The sequence below is a fragment of the Scylla paramamosain genome, chromosome 17, assembly GCF_035594125.1.
Source record: "Scylla paramamosain isolate STU-SP2022 chromosome 17, ASM3559412v1, whole genome shotgun sequence".
Taxonomy (NCBI): Eukaryota; Metazoa; Arthropoda; class Malacostraca; order Decapoda; family Portunidae; genus Scylla; species Scylla paramamosain.
The window spans coordinates 15,337,501-15,361,795 of NC_087167.1; the positions used below are offsets into that span (position 1 = coordinate 15,337,501).

At 40.2% G+C, this 24,295-nt stretch overlaps 1 protein-coding gene across 1 annotated transcript in view; it reads left to right on the forward strand.

Moving 5' to 3' along the window:
• LOC135108504 (uncharacterized) overlaps positions 1-24,295 on the forward strand; it is a 199,052-nt gene that overhangs the window by 167,222 nt on the left and 7,535 nt on the right. The window contains exons 8-9 of the mRNA XM_064019595.1: positions 5,460-5,590; positions 8,046-8,205. Of these exons, the coding sequence (XP_063875665.1) occupies positions 5,460-5,590; positions 8,046-8,205 (291 nt within the window). The remainder of the gene's footprint in view (positions 1-5,459; positions 5,591-8,045; positions 8,206-24,295) is intronic.

The window sequence follows — 24,295 nt, forward strand, 5'->3', positions numbered from 1 at the left end:
TTGACCTGATCTTTCTTGAAGGCGCTTTAGTAAATTGACTGTGATAAGTACCATGATATTCAGCACGTTCTCGTACTTTCAATAGGCGTAATCTCCTTGACAACTCAGCTTCTGACGTCGGCCTCCGCCATTCCTCAGTACTACGCGTCAGTCTCCATAGAACGTTACTCACCTACACCACCACCCATCACCTCCATCAACCCCACTCCTTATCCATTTTGCCATCACATCTCACTAATACCAACCATCACCAAACAATCCATCACCTCCACCAACACCACCCATTACCCATTTCACCATCAGTCCTCACCATTGCTAGCCATCACCAAACATCTTATCACCTCCACCACCACCACCAATTTCCTGTTTCACCATCACTTCTCACTATTACCGTCATCACCAAATATATTTCACCAGACATCCTTCTATCAATAGTAAGAATCATCCATCTCTTCCCCATTACCCATTATTCATCTACCACTTCATCACACTCACCATCACCCCCTCTACAATTATCATTATCACCACCACCTCCATCAACACCACTCACCATCACCAAACATCCTGCTATCACCATTAAGAATCCTTTATTCATCTTTTCCCATTACCAACCATGATTTATGTACATCACCACTCATTACATTCACCATCACCTATCTGCATCTGTCACTATCACCTTCATCTCCACCAAGACAATCCTTCACCATTACCCCCATTACCAAACATCCTTCTATCTTTCCTTTTGCCACCAAAGATTTATCTCCATCACCACTCATTACACTCACCATCATTCTTCTCTATTACAACTATCACTATCACCGTCAACAATCATCCGTCCCTTTCACAACTACCGATGGATGTCTATCACTTCCCATTACACAAGTGACTAACATCGCATTAACCATCTTCACGCATCCATAAGCTCTCTCAACATTTCCCATCACCACCTACTTCATCCATCACCACCCGACGTGCATGGAGATACATGAATTACTGGAGTACATGAATTACTAAAGAATATCATACGCACAGGGAACACATTTTAGTTTTACATTACGAACAGACTCCACGGCTAATGTACATTAAAATGCCATAACCCTGAGCATGAATAAATAGTGATTTGTCAAAGGAAAAAAATATTATATAAAACTTTCATATAAATCAAAGGTTATCAGCCGAACAAGGACTAACAAGGAGAAAAAGGAGAAAGAGGAAGGGAAAAAAAAGGACACAATAAAAGAACAAACACCGGCAAATCTGTTGACCTTTACAGTGTTGTGATAAATTGCATTATGTTACTTAACACAAGAGAAACAGGACAGAAAATTCGATGGCACATCCCCACTCATCATTTCAACTTGTTTGGATAGGAAAAAAGAGCAGAAAAGGAATACAGTGGAAGTACAAACACCACCATATCTGTTGACTTTTATAGTGCTGAGATAAACTGCATTATATTTAAAACAAGGAGAAGCAGGATAGATAAAGTCATCATTTCCTTTTATTGGATCTGGGAAGATGAGGAAAATAAAAAGAACACAAAGGAAATACAAACACCAGCTAATTTGCTGACCTTTACAGTGTTGTGATAAATTGCACTAAATTACGTAAAGGAAGAGAAGCAGGACAGAAAAGGCGGTGGTACATCACGACTCACCATTTCCTCTTAATGGAATTGACAGGAAAGGAAGAGAACATTCAACATGGTAAAATCGCCAACATTTTCGTTTTCTTTTTTTAACAGTAACCATTACTGTAATTACCTCGCAGGTAAAACAAGTAGTGTCGACTACAAGCAAGAACCTTAAGACAAATCATAAAAATAAAAAATAAAAATTCTGAAAAATACATTTTACCCATGACAAGGCAAAACATCTTAATTACTCATTAGCATACTAACATTTAAGTAATTCCTCGGTATATAATTTTGCCGCGCGGGGGGATGATAGGTACAGATGATAGGTATCACAGCCGAATGAAGGATAATAATGAGGAATAATGGGTGGAGGAGGGCAAGGCAATGAGGGTGGTGACATGAGTTAGTGAGAGGTAGCAAGGAGTGGCGGGCGGTGACGGGCGGCCTGATGGATGGTGATGAGGAGTGGCTGGTGGTGATACGTGTGCCGGGTGGTGATCCATTTCCTTTCGGGGCGTCTTGGTGCTCGTATGCCTCTCGTGATGGAGTTATCTTTGAGAGAGAGAGAGAGAGAGAGAGAGAGAGAATCACGTACAATTCTTATTTTCTTTCTTCTTTTTTCTTCCCAGTGCTTGCTAAAACGGTTTTAACGATATCAAGAACTCTTTGTCACTACCTCCTCTAAAAAGTTGCAACTTTAAATAGAAAAAAACTTCAACTCGTACTAAAGCAGTTTCCAGGATATCAGGAGCACTGTGTCGCCTCTGCTATTTTTCCTCCATTCTGATGCTAACTGTATAAAGATAACATAATTAAGTTCCCTCTTAAAGGTCACCACGCAACACAAGTACAGGTAAAAGAAGGATGGATTTATTACTTATCAATGAAGAGCAGAGTAGCGCAGTGTAAGGGCGTCAGGGTCACAAATCAGAGGTACATGGATGAAGACCATGACCTGCTTTGTGTAACGCACTATTCTATCATGAAGCCTATTTTTGAACACCACAGAGATGATTGATAAGGTTCTTAGGGTGTTTTTTTTCTCATTAACGATGCAGGATTCTTGTCATCCTAACAATCACGAAAAAAAAAAAAAACCCTGAAAATGCTATCATCTTCCACAAAATCACGTGTGGAGTTGTCAAAATAAAACACCAAAACGTTTCAGAATACAAGGTTCTGCCAGTGTATTTCTATCTGTAATTGAAAGAAAAATAGTAAGCCCTTCAGAAAATAAAGGAAAATTAATTAAACTATCGATCTTACAGTGAGGGTAACGTGATTAGCATTTCATTTCTTTTAAAAATATAAAATCACACATGGGAAGAAAATCGGGTGAATACTTAGTGTTGCAAGTTTTACGAAGAACAAACACACTCTGCATATATAAGGAAAACATATGCAAGGGAATGAGAGGTAAGTGCACGGGAGTTAGGTTGCACTAAAGTTGTAGGGCGTAGAGTTTGCAGCTACACACACACACACACACACACACACACACACACACACACACACACACACACACACACACACACACACACACACACACAGAGAGAGAGAGAGAGAGAGAGAGAGAGAGAGAGAGAGAGAGAGAGAGAGAGAGAGAGAGAGAGAGAGAGAGAGAGAGAGAGAATTATTTCAACACTAATGTCCTGCTGTAACTAATTTTTCTGATGTCATTGGTAATTCATCTCTTGAGTATGAATTTACATATTAGTTCCTTCTCTCTCTCTCTCTCTCTCTCTCTCTCTCTCTCTCTCTCTCTCTCTCTCTCTCTCTCTCTCTCTCTCTCTCTAACTTTACCTGAGGATGACGGAAGATTTGGATGACTTCTGGGGGGTGGACATGTCATGGTAAGGGATGAAAGTCTTCGTAACAACAATACACAAAACACACACACACACACACACACACACACACACACACACACAACCACTTTGTCTAAATGATTGTTCTATTCGCCTTCTCTCGTTTCACGTATGTTGTTTCCATAGGACGACTTTATTAAACTCCGCCTCTTCAGCAACCTCAGTGATTAACCTAGCTTGCCCCCCCCCCCCCTCTCTCTCTCTCTCTCTCTCTCTCTCTCTCTCTCTCTCTCTCTCTCTCTCTCTCTCTAAGCACCATATGTCTTTCTAAACATATGTCTCTATCCATCCAAACTCTCCCTTGCTGCTGAAATACTATAAAAAAAAATCTAAATGCAAGGGAAAAAGTACCACTCCAGTTTTCCGTTCTGTCACGAGCAGGTAGTAAGTAGAGCGACCTGCGGGTGTGTGGTGTGTTTATGGTGAGTGAGGTATGAGACGCGCTGGGCTGGGCTGGGCTGGGCTGTGGTGGTGTTGAGCTGTGAGTGGTGAGTGGTGGCCGCATGGTGGTGGTGAAGGATGCTTATGTAGTGGTGAAGGTGAGGTGGTATAATGCCCCGCGCGATGGATGACGTGAGGTGCTTGCTGGGTAATGCAGTATTCGCTGGTGGGGTGGAGTTTAGGAGTGAGCAGGGAGAAAGGACGGTAATGTGTGGTGGTGCTGTGTGGTGAGGAGTGGCGCATTTCTGGTGGTGTGAGGCGCAGTGATCGTGGGTGATGCACTGTTGCGACGGATGTTGGTGATAGTGAGTGGTGTTGTACGGTACTGTGTGGTGTCTGTAGAGTTGTAGTGGTATTTTGCGTTGCCTTTTGATGCGAGGTGCTGATGAACTGAAAGGAAAATAGACAGTTGGATACCAAGCGATAGAGAAAGAGGGTGGGTGCTGAATTATAATGGTAACTCATGCTTCCTTCTTGATATATGGTGCTGATGTATACAAGGGAACTCAAAGGAAGAACGAACACTGGGATATCTAGTGATCTATTAATAAGGTTGCTGCTGAATTACGTACTGCTAGACCATCATTTATAAAAGATTACGTATTGGAGAGATGGAAATGATGTTTCAACGAATCTCCGTGACTTGAGAGCATAACTGGTGACTTCTGCGCGTGTTCTGATAGAAAGATGACTGTTACCTAGCGGAGCGAAATTTGAAGAATTTGCACCGACGCCATTGAAGAATTCGAGCAATGAGATACACAAGTTCCTTCGTAACATGAAAGGTTGTTGTGTCCTGTGTTCCAGTCTCATCTTTCCATTAATATGATACGAGGCAATAAAATGGTCGCGAAATTAGAATAACAAGAGTGAAATAGAGGTAATAAAAACACTTAAGGTCCGATGACAGAATATGCAGGGAGTTCAATATCAGTCACGAAACAGGAGTGTAATAATCTGTTGAGAAGTTAGAAAGGTATATACTAATGAGCTAAAATGGAGATAAAATTTGCCAGGCATCTTACTGTAGTTCTTAGCTCTTTATCTCCACAGTATACATATAAACTTCTGCAATTCCCAATTCCGTCTCAAGAACATTTCACTGCTGTGCTACTTAAATGTTTGCACGATAATAATGTGAGGTTGGACTTGCAGAGCGAGGTGCCTGATGTAGAAAGGCAGCAGAGGCAAATAGACATAAGGATCGTAAAGTTTCATTGCACAGGATTCCAAGTAATACGTTGTGCTCCTCCCCTAGCTAAATTTATGCATACCTTAAGGAAATACATTTAACCCACGCCAATAACTCTTAACCAAGGGGACGATTTCTTATGAAGTGTTCTTGTCTATCATTATGTTCTACCGTCAACGTGCCTTCCTGATTCTCCTACACTCCATCCTTAATTCCTTCAGACATTAAACAGTTGTGCGTAAGTAATGAACGCCGCAATATAAAAGAGCACCTGATTCATAAGCAGGCAAAGGATTAGTAATGTTCCCCTTCCCTCTTCCAGACGCTCCGGTGGTCGATCTCTCAATGGGACGCCCCTTGGACCCAGGAAGCTTGAAGGAGGGAGATGACGTGTACTTCGAGTGCAGCATCATTGCCAACCCTCCTTACAAACGCGTCATCTGGTATCATAACGTGAGTGTGATGCAGAGATACTTCCCCCATCACTTGTTCCTCTCCTCTCACCTCACGCATCTCTGCCTCTCGAGCTGCATTTCCTCCTCTTTCAGTTGCAGTTCTTTATTTCCAATTTATTCTTTTCTCACAGCCTCGTCCGTTTCCTCCTCGTTTCTTCTTATTCTCCGGTTTCACTCTTCCTACTCCTCGTCGTCTTCCTTCTCCTACCACGCTTTCGTTTATTCATATCCGACTTTCCTCCCCCTTGCATTTTATTACTTCCTCCCTGTTATCCTTCTCTCACCATTTTCTTGTGTTTGCTTTTGCTACCCTGCCTCTGCCTTAGACACCTGCAGTACTTGTCATGCAGTTTTACATGAGTGTTCTTGACTCCTCCTCCTCGTCTCTTTCCATCTCCTCCTCCTCGGCTCTTTCCTTCTCCTCCTCGGCTCTTTCCTTCTCCTCCTCCTCGGCTCTTTCCTTCTTCTCTTCCTCGGCTCTTTCCTTCTTCTCCTCGGCTCTTTCCTTCTCTGATATCTCGTAACACCTTTACTTTGGTTTAATCCTTTAGTTTTCTAATTAATTCTATATATGCTAATCTTTTTCAGCCTCATATTCATCACCAGTTCTGTAGTTTGGATCGTCGTTTTCTTTCTCTTCCTTCCATGTCTGTCTTTTACTAACATTTTTTATGGTGCAATTCTATAATTTTCTGAGTCTATATATGTTCATCTTTATCAGTCTCACGTTCATCACCTTTTTTCTTCCTCTTCTTCTATGGCTCTTCAGAATTTTTTCTCGCCATAACCTCTGTGACCATCCCAGTAATGCTCTTTATCATTACACCACCCCTTCTCTTTCCTCCTTCCTTATCTACATACCAACCTTCCTCCTCCTCCTCCTCCTTCCCCTCCTCCTCCTCCTCCTCTAGCTATTCTCTCACTTACCCACCTTAATTTTATGTTAGTGACCCGCTGTATTTTGCCCATAATAATGCTGACGTATGAGGCAAAGTTTCGTTCTCTCATCTAACTTTGTCGTCTAGAGTTCAACTTCCGAGCGATCCCCTTCTCGTCGTTTCGTCTTGAATTTTCATCGATATTTACGATGCTCTTCCCCCCTTCGAGCAGCGTTCTCTCTCTCTCTCTCTCTCTCTCTCTCTCTCTCTCTCTCTCTCTCTCTCTCTCTCTCTCTCTCTCTCTCTCTCTCTCTCTCTCACGGACAGTCTCGCCCCCTCTCAGTGCCCTTATTAAACAAGCTATTCCGTAATCCCCTTGCAAGGCAGGCAAGCAGATCCTTCCTCGCTTATCACAGTGGCGAGGAAAATAAATAGCTAAGTATAACACAGACATTGATGATGATGATGGTGATGATGATGATGATAATATCAATAATAATAATAATAATTATATAACAATAACAACACAACAACAACAAAAGTCGAGAAATTAATATGTTTAACATGAATAATTCACTAATGCAAGATAAATAATACTAGAGGAAAAAAATATAAAAACAATAGCAACAAAAAACTTCACAGCTTGGAGAGAGAGAGAGAGAGAGAGAGAGAGAGAGAGAGAGAGAGAGAGAGAGAGAGAGAGAGAGAGAGAGAGAGAGAGAGACAGAGTGTGTTTGTGTGTCCCCAGCCACAAAGAAAAGGAAACATCAACCAAAGTTTCAAACTGGACGTCACTTGATGGAATAGAAAGTAGAGAACAAGAGAGAGAGAGAGAGAGAGAGAGAGAGAGAGAGAGAGAGAGAGAGAGAGAGAGAGAGAGAGAGAGAGAGAGAGAGAGAGAGAGAGAGAGAGAGAGAGAGAGAGAGAGAGAATGACTGAAACCCAATCGAGGGAGGAAATTATATTAAGGAGGAATTATGGGAATAAAAATACCCTCAGTGGTGGAAAGTTTGCCGTGCGTTCACCGATACTCACACTTGTTAGGGAAATATGTTTGCCAATGAGGCTGAAGTGCTGGCAAGTTTGAGGATACTGGTCTTGAAACGTGCTCTCTCTCTCTCTCTCTCTCTCTCTCTCTCTCTCTCTCTCTCTCTCTCTCTCTCTCTCTCTCTCTCTCTCTCTCATTCTCTCTCTCTCTCTCTCTGTAATCCCCTTTCCACATTCTCTTTGAGTATCTTAACCATCTTACTTTCCCGGTCGCCTCAAAGATAACCCCCTTTGCATCTCTATCATCCTCTCCTCTCAACCATATCCTCGAAAAAAAAAAAACAATCCCTGCAACACCCGTCAGTTTATCTTTTCTCCTCTTTTCACCGCACTCTTCCTTTTTCGCCTCATGCTGTACCACCAACACCACTTCTCACTTCACCTCACCACTACCACCACCACCAGCAGACCAGCAGTTTAAAATTATGGACAGGCATTTTTCATCTCCGCCGTCTCTTCTTCTCCCTAAACAGCGGTACTCATTCACCTCTCACTCTCCCACCTTCCCCTCCTTGCTCACTCCTGCAGGGGGCGGTGGTGGGGCACAACGTGAGCTCCGGCGTGGTGGTGAGCAGACAGAGCCTCATCCTGCGCCACCTCAACAGAGAGCACTCCGGTTCCTACACCTGCGGGGCGACCAACCATGAGGGACACAACACAAGCAACGCCGTAATCCTCTCTGTCAAACGTGAGTGGCTGCTTTGTTCGTGAGTGCGCGAGTTTCTGCTGAGTGAGTGCTTGAAAAAAAAAAAAAAGAAAGAAAAATACACACAGGACGGAGTTTCACATAAAGCATATCAATGTGTGTTTTTATCTTTCTTTTTCTGTGTGTGTGTGTGTGTGTGTGTGTGTGTGTGTGTGTGTGTGTGTGTGTGTGTGTGTGTTTCTATTTTTTTTTTTTTTTGTAGCAGTTTTCATTGTCATCATTAATCCCAGGGAATAGCGTTTCCTTTTGTTTTATTGTGACGCGAATCTGGTGTACGTTACGCCAGGGACTGCTCATGTCATGTGTTATTATTGGTTATGTTCTTTTTCCTCTCTTTCTCTTTCTGAATGAGTCTTTTTTTTATATATATTTCCCTGCGAACGTGAGGGGGAAGTTTTGATATGTTTATTGACTTCACAGTGTGTTTGCTTATAAACCACGTAGTACACTGATTCAAAGTATTTTTATATTGTTTTTTTTTTTTTTTTTTTTATTATTCTGCAAAAGCTGCTTATCTTGTCATGCACTTATTTACACGACGATGAATTATTTTCTTACAGGATTTCGTGTCTAGATCATCCGGATGTCGTCTTGCTTTCATAAAACAATTTATTTCTTTGCTTACGTATTGCGCCTCTCTCTCTCTCTCTCTCTCTCTCTCTCTCTCTCTCTCTCTCTCTCTCTCTCTCTCTCTCTCTCTCTCTCTCTCTCTCTCTCTTAGTAAAAGTAATATCACCGTTCTATTCATTCCTGGTGCCACTTACAAATGACCAGACTACGTCACGCACATTATTAAGGTAATTTCTTCAATATCTCAAGCACAAGTCTGTTCCTTTCATCGCATCCTTTTCCCCTAGATTGTCTCTTTCATTCCTCCCACAAGTACAACAGCAACAACTACACACTTCTCTGTTCGTTTCCCATTGTCCATATAAAGAAAAGCAAGAGCGGATAATTTTTTCCTCTCCATTTTCCTGTCGACGGTTTCAGCTCCAGCGCAAAAGACTTCACTTTCCATCACCGGTGAAATCAAGGGCACATTAACGCGACAGATCAAGTCACCCACTTTTCCACGAGACAATTTCCATTTACCATGTTTTATTGAGTTGGCCCCTAAAGCTGTAACGCATCGGTTTTCCTTCTTGCATCTGGGGGGGGAACCGTTTTCTTTCTGCAATTGAATTTGGTGTTGCGAGTGTGCGAGACGGGAGATTGCTGCCTGGGCTGGGAGAGGGTTGTCGCTTGCTATTTCCAAGACCGCGGTATTACAGAGCCAGCTAAATGTAGCCTCAGTGAGCGAGTCTTCGCCTGCAGGGATACCGGTGAGCAAGGCACATTTTTTAAGCTTTCCCACAAATACCAGTTCAGTAAGAAAGAAAAATAAAACCAAAGGAACATGGACCATGACATCACAGACTCAGCTAAATGTAGTCTGAGTCAGAAAGAACTTCCTTCTTGGATAACGATGAATAAGATACATTTTTTTAAAAAACTCCTCCATCTAAAAGCATTGTCTCAATTTCAGTATGATAGAGAAATAAACACGTGAATAACTGGTAAATAAAAAATACACAGATTGCTGTATTCCAAAGCTAAATGTAATCACAGTACGTGTGTCTTCGTCTGCAGGGATAGAATAAGACACATTTTTTAAAGAATTCCTGCACCTAAAAGTACCACCTCAGTAAGAAAGAAAAATATACACGTGTAATTAAAAGGAACACGGGCCACGGGTAATACTGAGCCAACTAGTAAATGTAACCTCAGTAATCGGGTCTTCTTCGTCTGCAGGCATAGCGTTGAATAATACGCATTCTTTAAGCATTCCTACATCTAAAAATATCAATTTAGTAAGAAAAAAATGATAATAAAAGGAGTACGGACCCGGTATTACAGAACCAACTATATATATAGCCTTAGTAATCTAGTCTTTGGCTGCCTGCATAGCGGTGAATAACACGCCTTTATTAAGCATTCTTACATGTAAAAGTACTATCTATTTTTTATCAAGACAGAGAAAGATGAAAGCAACACGGAGCACGGTATTCCGGAGCTGAATATACGTAGTACTAGTAAGAACGTTCTTCCGGTATACGGATGAAAACGGCGTAATTTTTTTTTTTTTTTTTTTTTGCATTCCTACATCTGAAAGTCCTCTCTCAGCTTCATTATTTAGTTAGAAAAATAAACGTACACGTACTCATAAATAAAAAAGCAACACGGGGGGAGAGCTTTGACCAGCACAACACAGCGATACAATGACGGATAGAAAGAAGCACGGCCAGTATGTTATGTTGCTGCCTGCTGGTCACTGGCAATGCGGCCCATCACTTACCCCAAGAATAATGAAGCCCGCGCGATATACGTATATGAATGGGTGTGTGTCTGCCCGCGGATATTTACACTCGGAGTCATAAATAATGACAAGACACACACACACACACACACACACACACACAAACACACATGGATGCACGCACGCATGCACCAAAATTTATGAGTGATGACGTGTGGCGGTGCGGCGTCCATGAAACGTCACGTGCAGCTTCCTAATTGGCGAAATGGACGAAAAGAACCCAACTTTTATCAGCGTTTTGCCTCGGGGAGGAAAGAATGAGCGCTGCCTGAAAAAAAAGTACATATATATATATATATATATATATATATATATATATATATATATATATATATATATATATATATATATATATATATATATATATATATATATATATAAGAATGTACAAATAAAAGAAAACTAGCAACACGAGGAAGGCAAGCCGGAGCAAAACAAAGGAGGGGTCATCTGGCCCGTACTTCAGGGGTGGCAGGGAGCGTGTGTGTGGCAGCGACCGAGGTGCTCCTGACCCTGTGGGAAACACGACCCGGGGGCACGCGAACTCAACCTATCTAGCCAGCGGGGAGAGGGTGAAGTAATAGCGGGTGAAGGGAGGGAGAGAGCGGGAGAGAGGACGTGAGGAAAATAGAGAGAGAGAGAGAGAGAGAGAGAGAGTGAGAGAGAGAGAGAGAGAGAGAGAGAGAGAGAGAGAGAGAGAGAGAGAGAGAGAGAGAGAGAGAGAGAGAGAGAGAGAGAGAGAGAGAGAGAGAAGGGGGGGGGGGGCAAGATGAAAGGAAGAGACGAAAAGATAATTTAGTTTTGTGTCCGGATTGTGTTGTGGTCTTGCTGGGAATGGGACAGATTATAAAGAGGATAAAGATAAAAGAGAAAGTGTACGATTCCAATAACCATACAGAGAAAAAGAAAAGGGCATTAATGGAGAATACTTTTTTGAAAATTAATATACTGAGGAAACAAAAAAGATAGACAAATTTTGTTTAATATGAGAAGAAAAAAGGAGAGTATAAGGAACATAAGTATGAAAGAAAGAAAAAAACGTAAGATTCTATCCAACAACCTTACAGGGAAGAAGAAGACATTACTGAAGAATGCTCTTTTGAAAATAATGAGAATATTTGCTTCAAAATTAATTCACTGAAGAAACGAAAAAAAAACACTACATAACCTTTGGTTAATAAGAGAAAAAAAAAAAGAAAAGGAAAGAAAGAACCAAGAGACCCGAGCCAATGAGAAGTGATATTATTGGAGAATACTTACTTGAAAATAAATACATTGAAAAAAAAGGAACAATACGTAAATTTTGCTTAAAAAGAGGAAAGAAAGGAAAAGAGGAGGACAAAACAGGAAGTGAGAGGGAACACGCCAGTAGCCGGTATTCAGAAATGTTTTGCTGTCTCACCACGGCCATTTTCAAAGGCCACAGAGATGATCAGCCAATTCTCAAGAGCGTTTCTTTTGCTAATAATGTATAAATCTTGTCAATCCCTCACCAGAACCATTAAAAAATCCGTGTCACTTCAAGTAGAACCTTCTGAATGTAGTGGAGGTGTGGCGCAGAAGTGTTTCAGAATACAGTCCAGGGAGTGGCGGTACAAAGGCTACGCTCGCCATCAAAAATTCAACTCAACTGAATGGCTGCTGCACATTCTATAAAGTGACGAGTATGATTTGATGAGCACTTGCGGTTTTATGAAACAGTCACGCGCCTAGTTTAATATACGCAGCACTTGTCTTTCTCCCTTTTTTTTTATTATTATTTTGGGGACCCTCGACGTTCCCTCTCCCTCTGTTCTCTACACTTTTAATAACGTATGTTTTTCTAGTGCGTTATTTCGTGCCCCTTCAAGGACGGGAATACATTTAGCCAAAACTCCAACCCCACAAATTAGATCAAACACTCAGCTCGGTTTAATCATTACTTTGATGCGCTAAGTGAGCTTCGCATTATGCATTTAATTAAGTGAATGCTCGAAGTAATTGTGTGGATAAATTTCGTCGCCGCCAAAGGAAGAATAATGGATATGAAAGTGAACAACAAATCCAAGGAGAGGCGATGCTGCCATGATGAAGTGTTACTGAATGGACGCTCCTACCTTGAATGACATTTCATTAAAATAATAGCCGTTTCGCGTAACTGCTTATTTCCTAAGAAGCTTTGCCAGCAACACCCGTGCCTACGCTCCGGCCAGATGAATGCATAATGAAAAATGCATAATGAACACTTATAAGGATTAAACAAAATATAAAATTATATTCGTACATTAACATTTTTAAACAAAGTATTACAGTATTCAAATGCGCTTCATGCACACCATTAATTTTTAAACTACTGTTCAATACTTTTAGCAATGTTCAGGTGTTAACGAGTACAGAGGTAATGAAATGGGGTAGGAAGGAAAAGAGAGAGAGAGAGAGAGAGAGAGAGAGAGAGAGAGAGAGAGAGAGAGAGAGAGAGAGAGAGAGAGAGAGAGAGAGAGAGAGAGAGAGAGAGAGAGAGAGAGAGAGAGAGAGAGAGCCTTCAAACTTAATTAATGTATGAGAAGCTTGTAATGGGGGTATTATAAGATTATTATAGGACTAGAAAAGGTATGGGAAGAAAATAAAAACGTAAATGGTCTTATTAATTGTCTTCTAAGGGGCGACTGGTTAAAGGTGACTCATCTGTACTGACATGGACACCAACACAATGGAATAAAACAGTGAAGGGCCATGAAAGGCGATCATGAATCAAGGGCGGTGGCTTGCCGAGATGGTGGAAGGTCTGGCCAAATGTCAGCTATTTGATCTGGGCGTAATGTAAATGTCAGCTGAGTGAAATGCAAATGCACGCCTGGAAATTTCACGTTGACTTTATAAATTTTAACTCCGTTCTTTGAGGCCATAGTTCCAAGATTAAGTTACTTTCTTTTCATAACTGTATTTTCTCTTTGCTGCGTACTGGCGCTTCAGGTATCACCGTCAGATTGCTGCCCTGAGGACCTGTACTGTATAATGGCGTGATGGAATCTAAAGCGTCAGTAAGGTATAATAATTTCCATCACTATTTTTGTTTCCATCATTACTGGAAGCATTGTCTTGGCATTCCCACTTGCATAGAACGTCAGCCTGGAGTATGGATGAATTTGATATTACTTGGTGAGGACTAAATATTCAGTTATGACGCTAGTACAGTAAAATCACAAGACATTACACAACAGAGCATCACAACTGTCGCCTTTAACCATTTTAATGAGCAAAAAAATTTCCAATTTGTTGGAAGGTCAGCCTGGAATATGGATAAATTAACTATTACTTCATGAGAACAAAATACTGATAAAGCATTGCAGCAGTTTAATCATATGGTACTGATTACACAACCAAACATCACCACTGTTGCCTTTAACCATTTTAATGAGCAGAAAATTTCCAATTTATTGGAAGGTTAGCCTGGAATATGGACAAATTAACTATTGCTTCATGAGATCGGAATACTGATAAAGCATTGCAACAGTTTAGTCATGTGGTACTGATTACACAACCAAACATCACCACTGTTGCCTTTAATAATTTTAATATTTTAATTAGCAAAAAAAAAGAAAAAAAAAAGAAAGAAAAGCAACCCTTCGAGATAACTTTGACGGTTATTACTAAAAGTTTTGGTAAACCTCACCATTCCTAGATGCGTACTGTTGAGGTGACAGGATGGTAATGAGGCTGTCCATAATGTCAAGCCGGCAGAGCGTAGGCCTTGGACACGCCTGTACCGTGGCTCAACACGAGTTGCCGAGCTAATTAAAATATACTATAAATTTTACCTCCACTAATATAATTGCTTAAAGGTGGGGCGGCCAAACTTAATATAAGAAATGGCTGCTAAATATTAATAATTCCTGCCAAATTGCACAGAAATTCCTCCATGTGATAAGAACACGCTTAATAAATATGCCAGATAAGAATTACAACTGGTAATTACGCAGGAAACTTATATCAACACACAAAATAATATATCACCGCTCCGTTATTAACCTCACACACACACACACACACACACACACACACACACACACACACACACACACACACACACACACACACACGGCGCCGAAATAAAAGAACAGCGATGGAGTGTAAGTTCGTAATCAGATGCGTAGATCTCCGTGTTGCCTGTGTTATACTATATAATTACCTTCCCTACGTGAACAAGCAGAGGGCAAGCACACGTAGCCAGCTCGCCCTCCGCTCCCTGCTTTTCATGGAGGGTGGCAGGGAAGGGTTCACGGACGCTGCTCCGTGTCTGCCCTGACGTTTAGGGCTGAAGGATAAGGGTGAGACCAATGTTGCACCTATTATTATTATCGTTATGATGATGATGATGATGATGATGATGATGATTATTATTATTATTATTATCATTATTGTTATTATTACTTATTGTTGTTATTATTGCTTTTGTTGTTGTTGTGGTAGTAACACTAGTAGTAATAGTGGTAGTTGTACTAGTAATGGTGCTAGTACTTGTGGTAACAGTAGTGGAAGTGGTTGTGATAGTACTTAAAATAGTAGTAGTAGTAGTAGTAGTAGTAGTAGTAGTAGAAGTAGTAGTAGTAATAGTAATAGTAGTAGTAATAGTAGTTGTAGTAATAGCACTAGCAGTAACAGTAGCAGTAGCAGCAGCAGCAGCAGGAGGAAAAACAACAAGAGAGACCGAGATACAGAGACAATAATTTAAGTTGCAGGTCCGTCCCGGTTAACTTCACACCTTACACGTCGTACCACACTAACTCTACGTGGCAATCTTGACGTGAAGTAATTATGTCAACCACCAACCACCAGTCACTACTACACTATACGCCCTGAAACCCTACCCGCGCAGTGCTGTGGCTTAGCGAATTCGAATACTGCGTATGGCAACATGACTTCTTTACTCTGACTAGCCGTGTCCACCAACAACTGTACTGCCTTTGAATGCGGCTGGGTGATGTTTAAATTGACAACACGTATGGTATGTTCAAGACGAAGGCTCGCCCACACAACCCCGGCATGGACGAAAACTTAAGGGAAGCTGTGGCAGGAGACAAGGGAACTCTAGCACATCATTCACTAACTTTGGACAGAACTTGGAAGAAAAGACATTCTCGGCTTCTTCGTGACGCTCTCCCACGACACCGCAAGGAAGACGGATGGCGCGCTGCATGCAGTACTAGATTCCATCGACAACCTGCTTGCCACTAAATTTGATAAACTTGGTCAGCTCTACTGCCATCACTGTTTATCAAAAGAGAACTGAATAACACTATACACAACTTCCCAAACTACGCTCTTTGATGCCCGCTTAGCTTCACCTTTCTTTTGGGACTTCACCACAGTGAGACATTTTTATTTTAATTCGCCGTCAGACTTTCCATAAGTCCCGAAAACTCAGATATTTTGAAGGATTGCAACCCAGTAAACCTCTCTTTCAGACATCATTTATCCATCCAGTCAGGAATAGAAACAATCCCTTTTTTCGCTGACCCAACTCCCTGCGAACTCTGTTTTTCCATTACCGCCGACCAGGTTAATGTGTTTGCATTCACGCCTCTCGCCAGTGACTTGGCTAATCGATGTACACGCGTTGCACTGATGCCTGGGATCTAAGCATCCGGAAGATTGGGGGTCTCGTCCGCCGCGACCCAAGTATTCTCTCTCTCTCTCTCTCTCTCTCTCTCTCTCTCTCTCTCTCTCTCTCTCTCTCTCTCTCTCTCTCTCTGCATGATACAGTACAATGTCGGCAGGAAATGGGGGAGTGAAGAGACATGTAGTTTCTCCAGTGACCATTACTGTGCAAATTCAATTAGACGAGTAGTTCTGGAGCCCTGACTCCATTTTTAATTGCTCTCGCTGGTAGTTTAGGAATACGAGAGTACATGCACGTACTAATTAATTTCATAGAAAGTACTATATATATATATATATATATATATATATATATATATATATATATATATATATATATATATATATATATATATATATATATATATATATATATATATATATATATATATATATATATATATATATATATATATATATATATATATATAAAATGTTAAATGAGCAGTCTTCTTCTCCGTTGGGCTCCTCTGATCACAATCTCATATCTGTATCTTGTCCTATCGCTCCAATCCCTCCTCAGGATCTCCTTAAGCGAAGGTGCCTCTGGCGTTTTGCCTGTTAGTTTGAGGACCTGAGGAGGTATTTTGCCGATTTTCCTTGGAATGACTACTGCTTCCGTGTCAGAGACCCATCTTTGTATGCTGAGCGCATAACAGAGGTGATATTGTCTGGCATGGAGGCGTACATTCCTCACTCTTTTTCTCGTCTTAAACCTTCTAAACCTTGGTTAACACAGCTTGTTCTCGTGCTATACATGATAGAGAGGTGGCCCACAAAGGGTACTTAAGCCTTCCATCAACAGAATCTCATGCACTTTATATTTCTGCACGGAACCATGCCAAGTCTGTTCTCCAACTAGCCAAAAACTCCTTCATTAACAGAAAGTGTCAAAATCTTTCAAGATCTAACTCCAGCAAACCAGCAAACTCTCTCTCTCTCTCTCTCTCTCTCTCTCTCTCTCTCTCTCTCATGCTGGACAAATGCCTCTCTTAGGACACGAAATAACTGCATTGGAAAACGTCGAGCCTTTTCTGTCAGCTGTGAGAATGTAAATAATTATCGAAGAAGTTAAGACTGTTTACTGCGTTCTAATTAATTATATATTTTAATAGAATCTTGAATTCGTACCTTTTCACTAATTTACAGACATTTTTTTTATGATTTTTTTTTTTTTTGTGACACTAATTAACCTTTGACTTTGCAGCACCGGTGAGGAATCTCTCTCTCTCTCTCTCTCTCTCTCTCTCTCTCTCTCTCTCTCTCTCTCTCTCTCTCTCTCTCTCTCTGGCATGTTTGTAGGTTAATGATAGTAGTATGTAGTAGTAGTAGTAGTAGTAGTAGTAGTAGTAGTAGTAGTAGTAGTAGTAGTAGTAGTAGTAGTAGTAGTAGTAGTAGCAGCAGAAGCAGCAGCTGCAGCAGCAGCAGTAGCAGCAGTAGCAGCAGTAGCAGCAGCAGCAGTAGTAGTAGTAGTAGTAGTAGTAGTAGTAGTAGTAGTAGTAGTAGTAGTAGTAGTAGTAGTGGTAGTAGCAGTAATAGTAGTAGTAGTAGTAGTAGTAGTAGTAGTAGTAGTTGTAGTAGTAGTAGTAGTAGTAGTAGTAGTAGTAGTAGTAGTAGTAGTAGCAGAGCAATTGTTTATAGTAAAAGCTGGTAGTAGTAGTATGTAGTACTGCATAACAATAATAATAATATAATAATAATAATAATAATAATAATAATAATAATAATAATAATAATAATAACTACAAAAAAGAACAACAACAACAGCAACGACAAGAATAATAACGTACACATATGAGTATTTCTTTTATACAAGAAAAATAGCATCCAGAAAAGTAAAAACACACACACACACACACACACACACACACACACACACACACACTTAAGTAGTAGTAGTATATATATATATATATATATATATATATATATATATATATATATATATATATATATATATATATATATATATATATATATATATATATATATATATATTATATATATATATATAAGGCGAGAAACAATTTGAAACGAGATAGGAGACTTTCTTAATTAAAGATGGCGGAGAAAGAGCTCTTAGATATTTATTCTGGTCCATTTTAGTTGCCCTTTAGGATATACAGGTGACAGATGCAAATTTCTGAAAAAGATATTGAGAGAAGTAATGCTTATAAATTACAATTCATTGATGTACTGAATGACTGTGTGGTTGAAATCTTGGCGTCACAGACATAAGATCATATGCAGTGCAAGGCATAATAATCCAACTTTTCTCGTCATTCAACATCTCACTCGTGTCCTGCCCCACGCAGTGCCTTTGACGGGCAGAGGTAGGGGGGGGGAGGGGTTGACTGCGTTGGGGTGTACCGGTCTCCTGCTGGCGACGAATGGTTTAGGTTATTGATAGTGTTGTATTCGTGACAACATGCAAGGGAACACGAAGGTACAACACAACACACAGTAAACCCGCTGGCCCGCATGAACGCCGACATGTGGCTCGGTATTCTTAATCATCTTTTACAGGTTACGGAGATTATTAGCGAGGTTATCATGAGTTTTTCCTACTGACGGTGAAACATTCTGGTTAAAGTATCACTAGACCATGAAGACACCATTGAAAACTTCAGGAACCTTCATTGGAGCCTGTTAGAAGTACTCAAGACACTGACACGTCAAAAAAAAATATGAAGGGTGGGGCCACAAAGTAAAAGTCACTTCATCACTACCACACATCATTGCCAATTAATGAATTACCATCCCACATCACCAGTAATTGATTCATCACCATCAACAACACCAGTTAATTCATCATCACCACATGACCACCAACCACTTCATCATTACCACAAGAAAGCAACGCCATTAGTTATTTCCCACCACCAGCCATTTGATCACCACCACTGCAACACACTAGTTACTTCGCCACCACCGTGTCACCACTAGTTACTTCACCACCACCCTGCCACCGCCAGTTGCTTTATCACACCACCGATCACCACCACCGTAACTACCACTTCAAAACCACTATCATTTCATCACCACATCAGCACCACCACGACACCTTTCACCATCAAAACACCAGCAGTTGCCTCATCCCCACAGTATACAATAAATAGATACCAATTATGCAACCAATTAATACTGAAAATTAAAACGCAGCACAAAATGCAACAGAATTTTTTTTCGCCCAAGGGAAGGAAAAAAGTTGTATTTTTTCTTTCAGTGTAGAGCCTCTGAATAAGCTAAACCAGTGTGTGACGCTGAAGTTTGTGGACGAAGGGTGGCAGGCTCGGGAAGAGGAGGAGAGTTGGTAGTCTTTGAGGAACAAAACATATAATAGTGCTTTCTATTTTTGCCACACAAGGAGGATGGCAAAGTTGGGTACGTAGTCTAGTCACTGAGAAGGGAGTCGTTAGAATGAAAGCAATAGTGACGAGTCCCGCTTATACCAGACTATTTTTCGTACATAGCAAAGTGGTTTTAAATTACCTTCAACTTTTCCATACACTCTGGCTTTGTTGCATTTATCAAGCAGAACTGCTGGAGAATGGTTGATGCCACAGATAATGTGCACGTTACCTGCGCTTCCACGAGTTGCAAGGTAAATTCTAAAATAACCTGACGATGTATATGAAAGCTATCGTATGAACAAAGTAGCTTTCACTCAGGTAACCATTATGGCTATAAAACAAAGTTCAACTTTTTCTCTGTTCGGCGTCATTGTTTCTAATTTTTTTTTTTTTTCAAAATGTTATTACAGGGCAGTTCCCAAAATTGATAAAAAAAACATTTTACGTCACAACTATAGGAACAGAGTATATATATATATATATATATATATATATATATATATATATATATATATATATATATATATATATATATATATATATATATATATATATATATATATATATATATATATATATATATATATATATATATATATATATATATATACATATACATACATATATATATATATATATATATATATATATATATATATATATATATATATATATATATATATATATATATATATATATATATATATATATATATATATATATATATATATATATATATATATATAATACAAACCTACAAACAAGAAACATTATATCTATTTGATGTACGACCAGTACACTTGTCACATGTCTTGGGTTTTCCAATTTCTTGACCATGTTTTACAAAACGCTGGGATAAGCAGCAGGGTGAAAACCCTAGAATAATTTCATTATTTATTTTGCGGTGTAATTTTTTTTTTCTTTTTTTTTAATGTATGGGGGACACCGGACAAAAGGCAACAAAAAAAAATAAATAAATAAAATAAGAAAAAAAGGCCCACTAAGAGGTCGGTCCTCGAATAGGGTACAAGGCGGTAATCGAAAACTGAAGAAGCGTCTTGAAACCTCCCTCTTGAAGAACTTGAAGTCATAGGAGGGTGAAAATACAGAAGCAGGCAGGGAGTTCCTGAGTTTACCCGAGAAAGAGATGAATGACTGAGAATAATTCAATTAATTCTTGTATTTGATACGTAAACAGAATAGGGGTGAGAGAAAGAAGAAAGTCTTGTGCAGCGAGGCCGCGGGAAGAAGAAAGGCATGCAGTTAGCAAGATCAGAAGAGCAGTTAACATGAAAATAGCGGTAGAAGATAGCAAGCGATGCAACATTGCGGTGATGAGAAAAAGGATGAAGACAGTCAGAGGAGATGAGTTGATAAGACGAAAAGCTTTTGATTCCACTCCCCTCAGACATGTGAAACATACTCCATATATGGACGGATAAAGGCCCCTGTACAGAGTTAGCAAATGGAAGAGTGAGAAAAACTGGCAAAGACGTCTGAGAATGCCTAACTTCATAGAAGCTATTCTAGCTAAAGATGAGATGTGAAGATTAGATTATAAGTTCAATGTAGAAGAGGGGGATAGATGAGTGCCATTTAAGAAGAGGGGATAGTTGTCTGGAAGGTTGTGTCGACCTGACAGATGGAGGAATTGAGTTTTTGAGGCACTGAACAATACTAAGCTTACTCTGCCCCAATCAGAAACTTTAGAGAGATCAGAAGTCAGGCATTCTGTGGCTTCCCTGCTTGAACTGTTTACTTCCTGAAGGGTTGAACGTCTATGAAAAGACGGGAAAAGTGTAGGGTGGTATCATAATCGCAGAAGTGGATAGGACAAGAGATTGGTTTAGAAGATCACTGATTGATAATAGGAAGAGAGTGGGTGATAGAACAGAACCCTGATGAATACCACTGTTAATAGTTTTAGAAGAACAGTGACCATCCACAATAGTAGCAATAGAACGGTCAGAAAGGAAACTTGAGATGAAGTTACAGAGAGAAGAATAGAAGCTGTAGGAGGATAGTTTGGAAATCAAAGCTTCGTGGCCAGACTCTATCAAAAGCTTTTGATATGTCTAAGGCAACAGCAAAAGTTTCACCAAAACCTCTAAAAGAGGATGACCAAGACTCAGTAAAGAAAGTCAGTAGAGCGGCCTTGACGGAAACCATACTGATGATCAGATAGAAGGTTGTGAAGTGATAGATGTTTAAGAATCTTCGTGTTGAGGATAGATTAAAAAACCTAAATAGGCAGGAAATTAAAGCAAGTGGACGGTAGTTTGAGTCATTAGAACGGTTGCCCTTTTTAGGAAAAGGCTAAAGGTAGGCAAACTTCCAGCAAGAAGGAAAGGTAGATTTTGACAGACATCGTTCAAAGACTTTTACTAGGCAAGGGCGCACAGAGGCGTAAAACAACAGGAGGGACCCCATCAGGTCCATAAGCCTTCCGAGGGTTTAGGCCAGCGAGGGCACTGAAAACATAATTGAGAAGAATTCTAATAGGTAGCATGAAGTAGTCAGAGGGTGGAGGAGAGGGAGGAACAAGCCCTGACTCATCCAAGGTAGTGTTTTTAGCAAAGGTTTGAGTGAAGAGTTCAGCTTGAGAGAGAGATGAGATAGCAGTGGTTGAAATAAAGAAGAAAGGAAAGAAGCAAATTTATTGCAGATGTTTTTGGCTAGGTGCCAGAAGTCATGAAGGGAGTTGTATCTTGAAAGATTTTGACACTCTGTTAATGAAGGAGTTTTTGGCTAGTTGCAGGACAGACTTGGCATGGTTCCGGACAGAAATATAAAGCACATAAAATTCTGGTGATAAAAGGGTCAAGTACCTTTTGTGGGCCACCTTTCTATCCTGTATAGCACGAGAACAGGCTGTGTTAAAACTAAGGTTTGGAAGATTTAGTTCGAGAAAAAGAGTGAGGAATGTACGCCTCCATGTCAGACGCTATCACATCTGTTATGCGCTCAGCACACAGAGACGGGTCTCTGACATGAAAGCAGTAGTCATTCCAAGGAAAATCAGCAAAATATTTCCTTGGTTCCCCCCCAGCTAGCAAAGGCGAAACGACAGAGGTAGGATTATCCTGAGAAGGGATTGGAGCGATAGGACAAGATAAAGATATGATCAGAGGAGAGCAACGGAGAAGATAGGGTAACAGCATAAGCAGGTCTGGAGGTTAGGAAAAGGTCAAGAATGTTGGGTGTATATACAAGACGGTCAGTAATATGAGTAAGGTGGAGGATAGCAAAGTTAAAGGCTAGTTCACCAGGATGGTCAGTGAAGGGAGAGGAAAGCCAAAGCTGGTAGTGAACAATGAAGTCTCCAAGAATGGAGATCTCCGCAAAAGGGAAGAGAGTCGGAATGTGCTCCACTTTTGAAGTTAAGTGGTCAAAGAATTTCTTATAGTCAGAGGAATTAGATGAGAGGTATAAAGCACAAATAAGTTTAGTTTGATAGTGACTCTGTAGTCGTAGCCAGATGGTGGAAAACTTGGAAGATTCAAGAGCGTGGGCACGAAAGCAGGTTAAGTCATTGCGCACATAGACGAAACATCCAGCTTTGGATTGAAAATGAGGATAGAGAAAGTAGGATGAAATAGAAAAGGGGCTACTGTCAGTTGCCTCACACACCTGTGTTTCAGTGAGGAAAAGATGATGAGGTTTAGTAAAGAAAAGGTAGTGTTCTACAGATTGAAAATTAGAAAAGGTAGCACTTACTATTCTTTAAATCTCTGAAGTTGCGATATATTGCACGTAAATGTAGCAGGCACAGGAATCTTTCACCACGGTTTCCCTGTCCAGCACTACTAAGCTAAGGGACGAAAATACATATTCCACTTTCAAGTGAATTAAGCCTCCCTCCAAGTTACCTGAGCGAGCAGTGCAGGACAGCACAAACAACACAGGCGGCTGCCACCTCGACTTGAGCCAACACCAGAACTGCGTGGCAAGGGGAACACGGTAAACTATATTTTGCAAGGTTGTATATATATATATATATATATATATATATATATATATATATATATATATATATATATATATATATATATATATATATATATATATATCACAGTAAGTATTCTCCGTCACTGCACATAAGCATGAATTGTTTCGTAACTTCATACCATTCTAACTCATCCGCTCTACAGCACATTGCACTGCGCGTTTTTACACTTTCCATTATGAAATTCTTACCTATTTTGTCAGAATTTCGAAACAGTTTTTAGACAGCCACTGAAAAGTACTGGAAAAGAAAAACCAGGCAACCGGTAACGGAGCGGACTGAGTGTGAGTAGGCATCACTGACGGGACCCGGATATTACTAACCGGGAACTGAAAGGAAACGTTGACGGCCGGGTTGTGTGAGGAGTCAAACATTACAGGCAGCCCGTCTATACAAATGCCGATGTTTAGACACGAGGTGCTTGCTAATTATATCGTAACATGGACTATGCAACTATTCTATGGACGGAATAAGGTATATCACGAGAATGAAAAATAAATATACGGCTTTAAGACTGCCAGATATTACGGGAATACAAATGTAATGCAGCCTGTTCAGGAGGTAGTGGACCTGAATAAAACAAGGTACTTAACGGGTGACCATCATCCTGTCCATGCAAGGCTGCGGATAGAAGTAGAAACATCTGACCGAATTTCTAGAAAACTAATAATGAAGCTTTACACACAAAAATAACTGATATTGGATTGAGATAAACTCCAC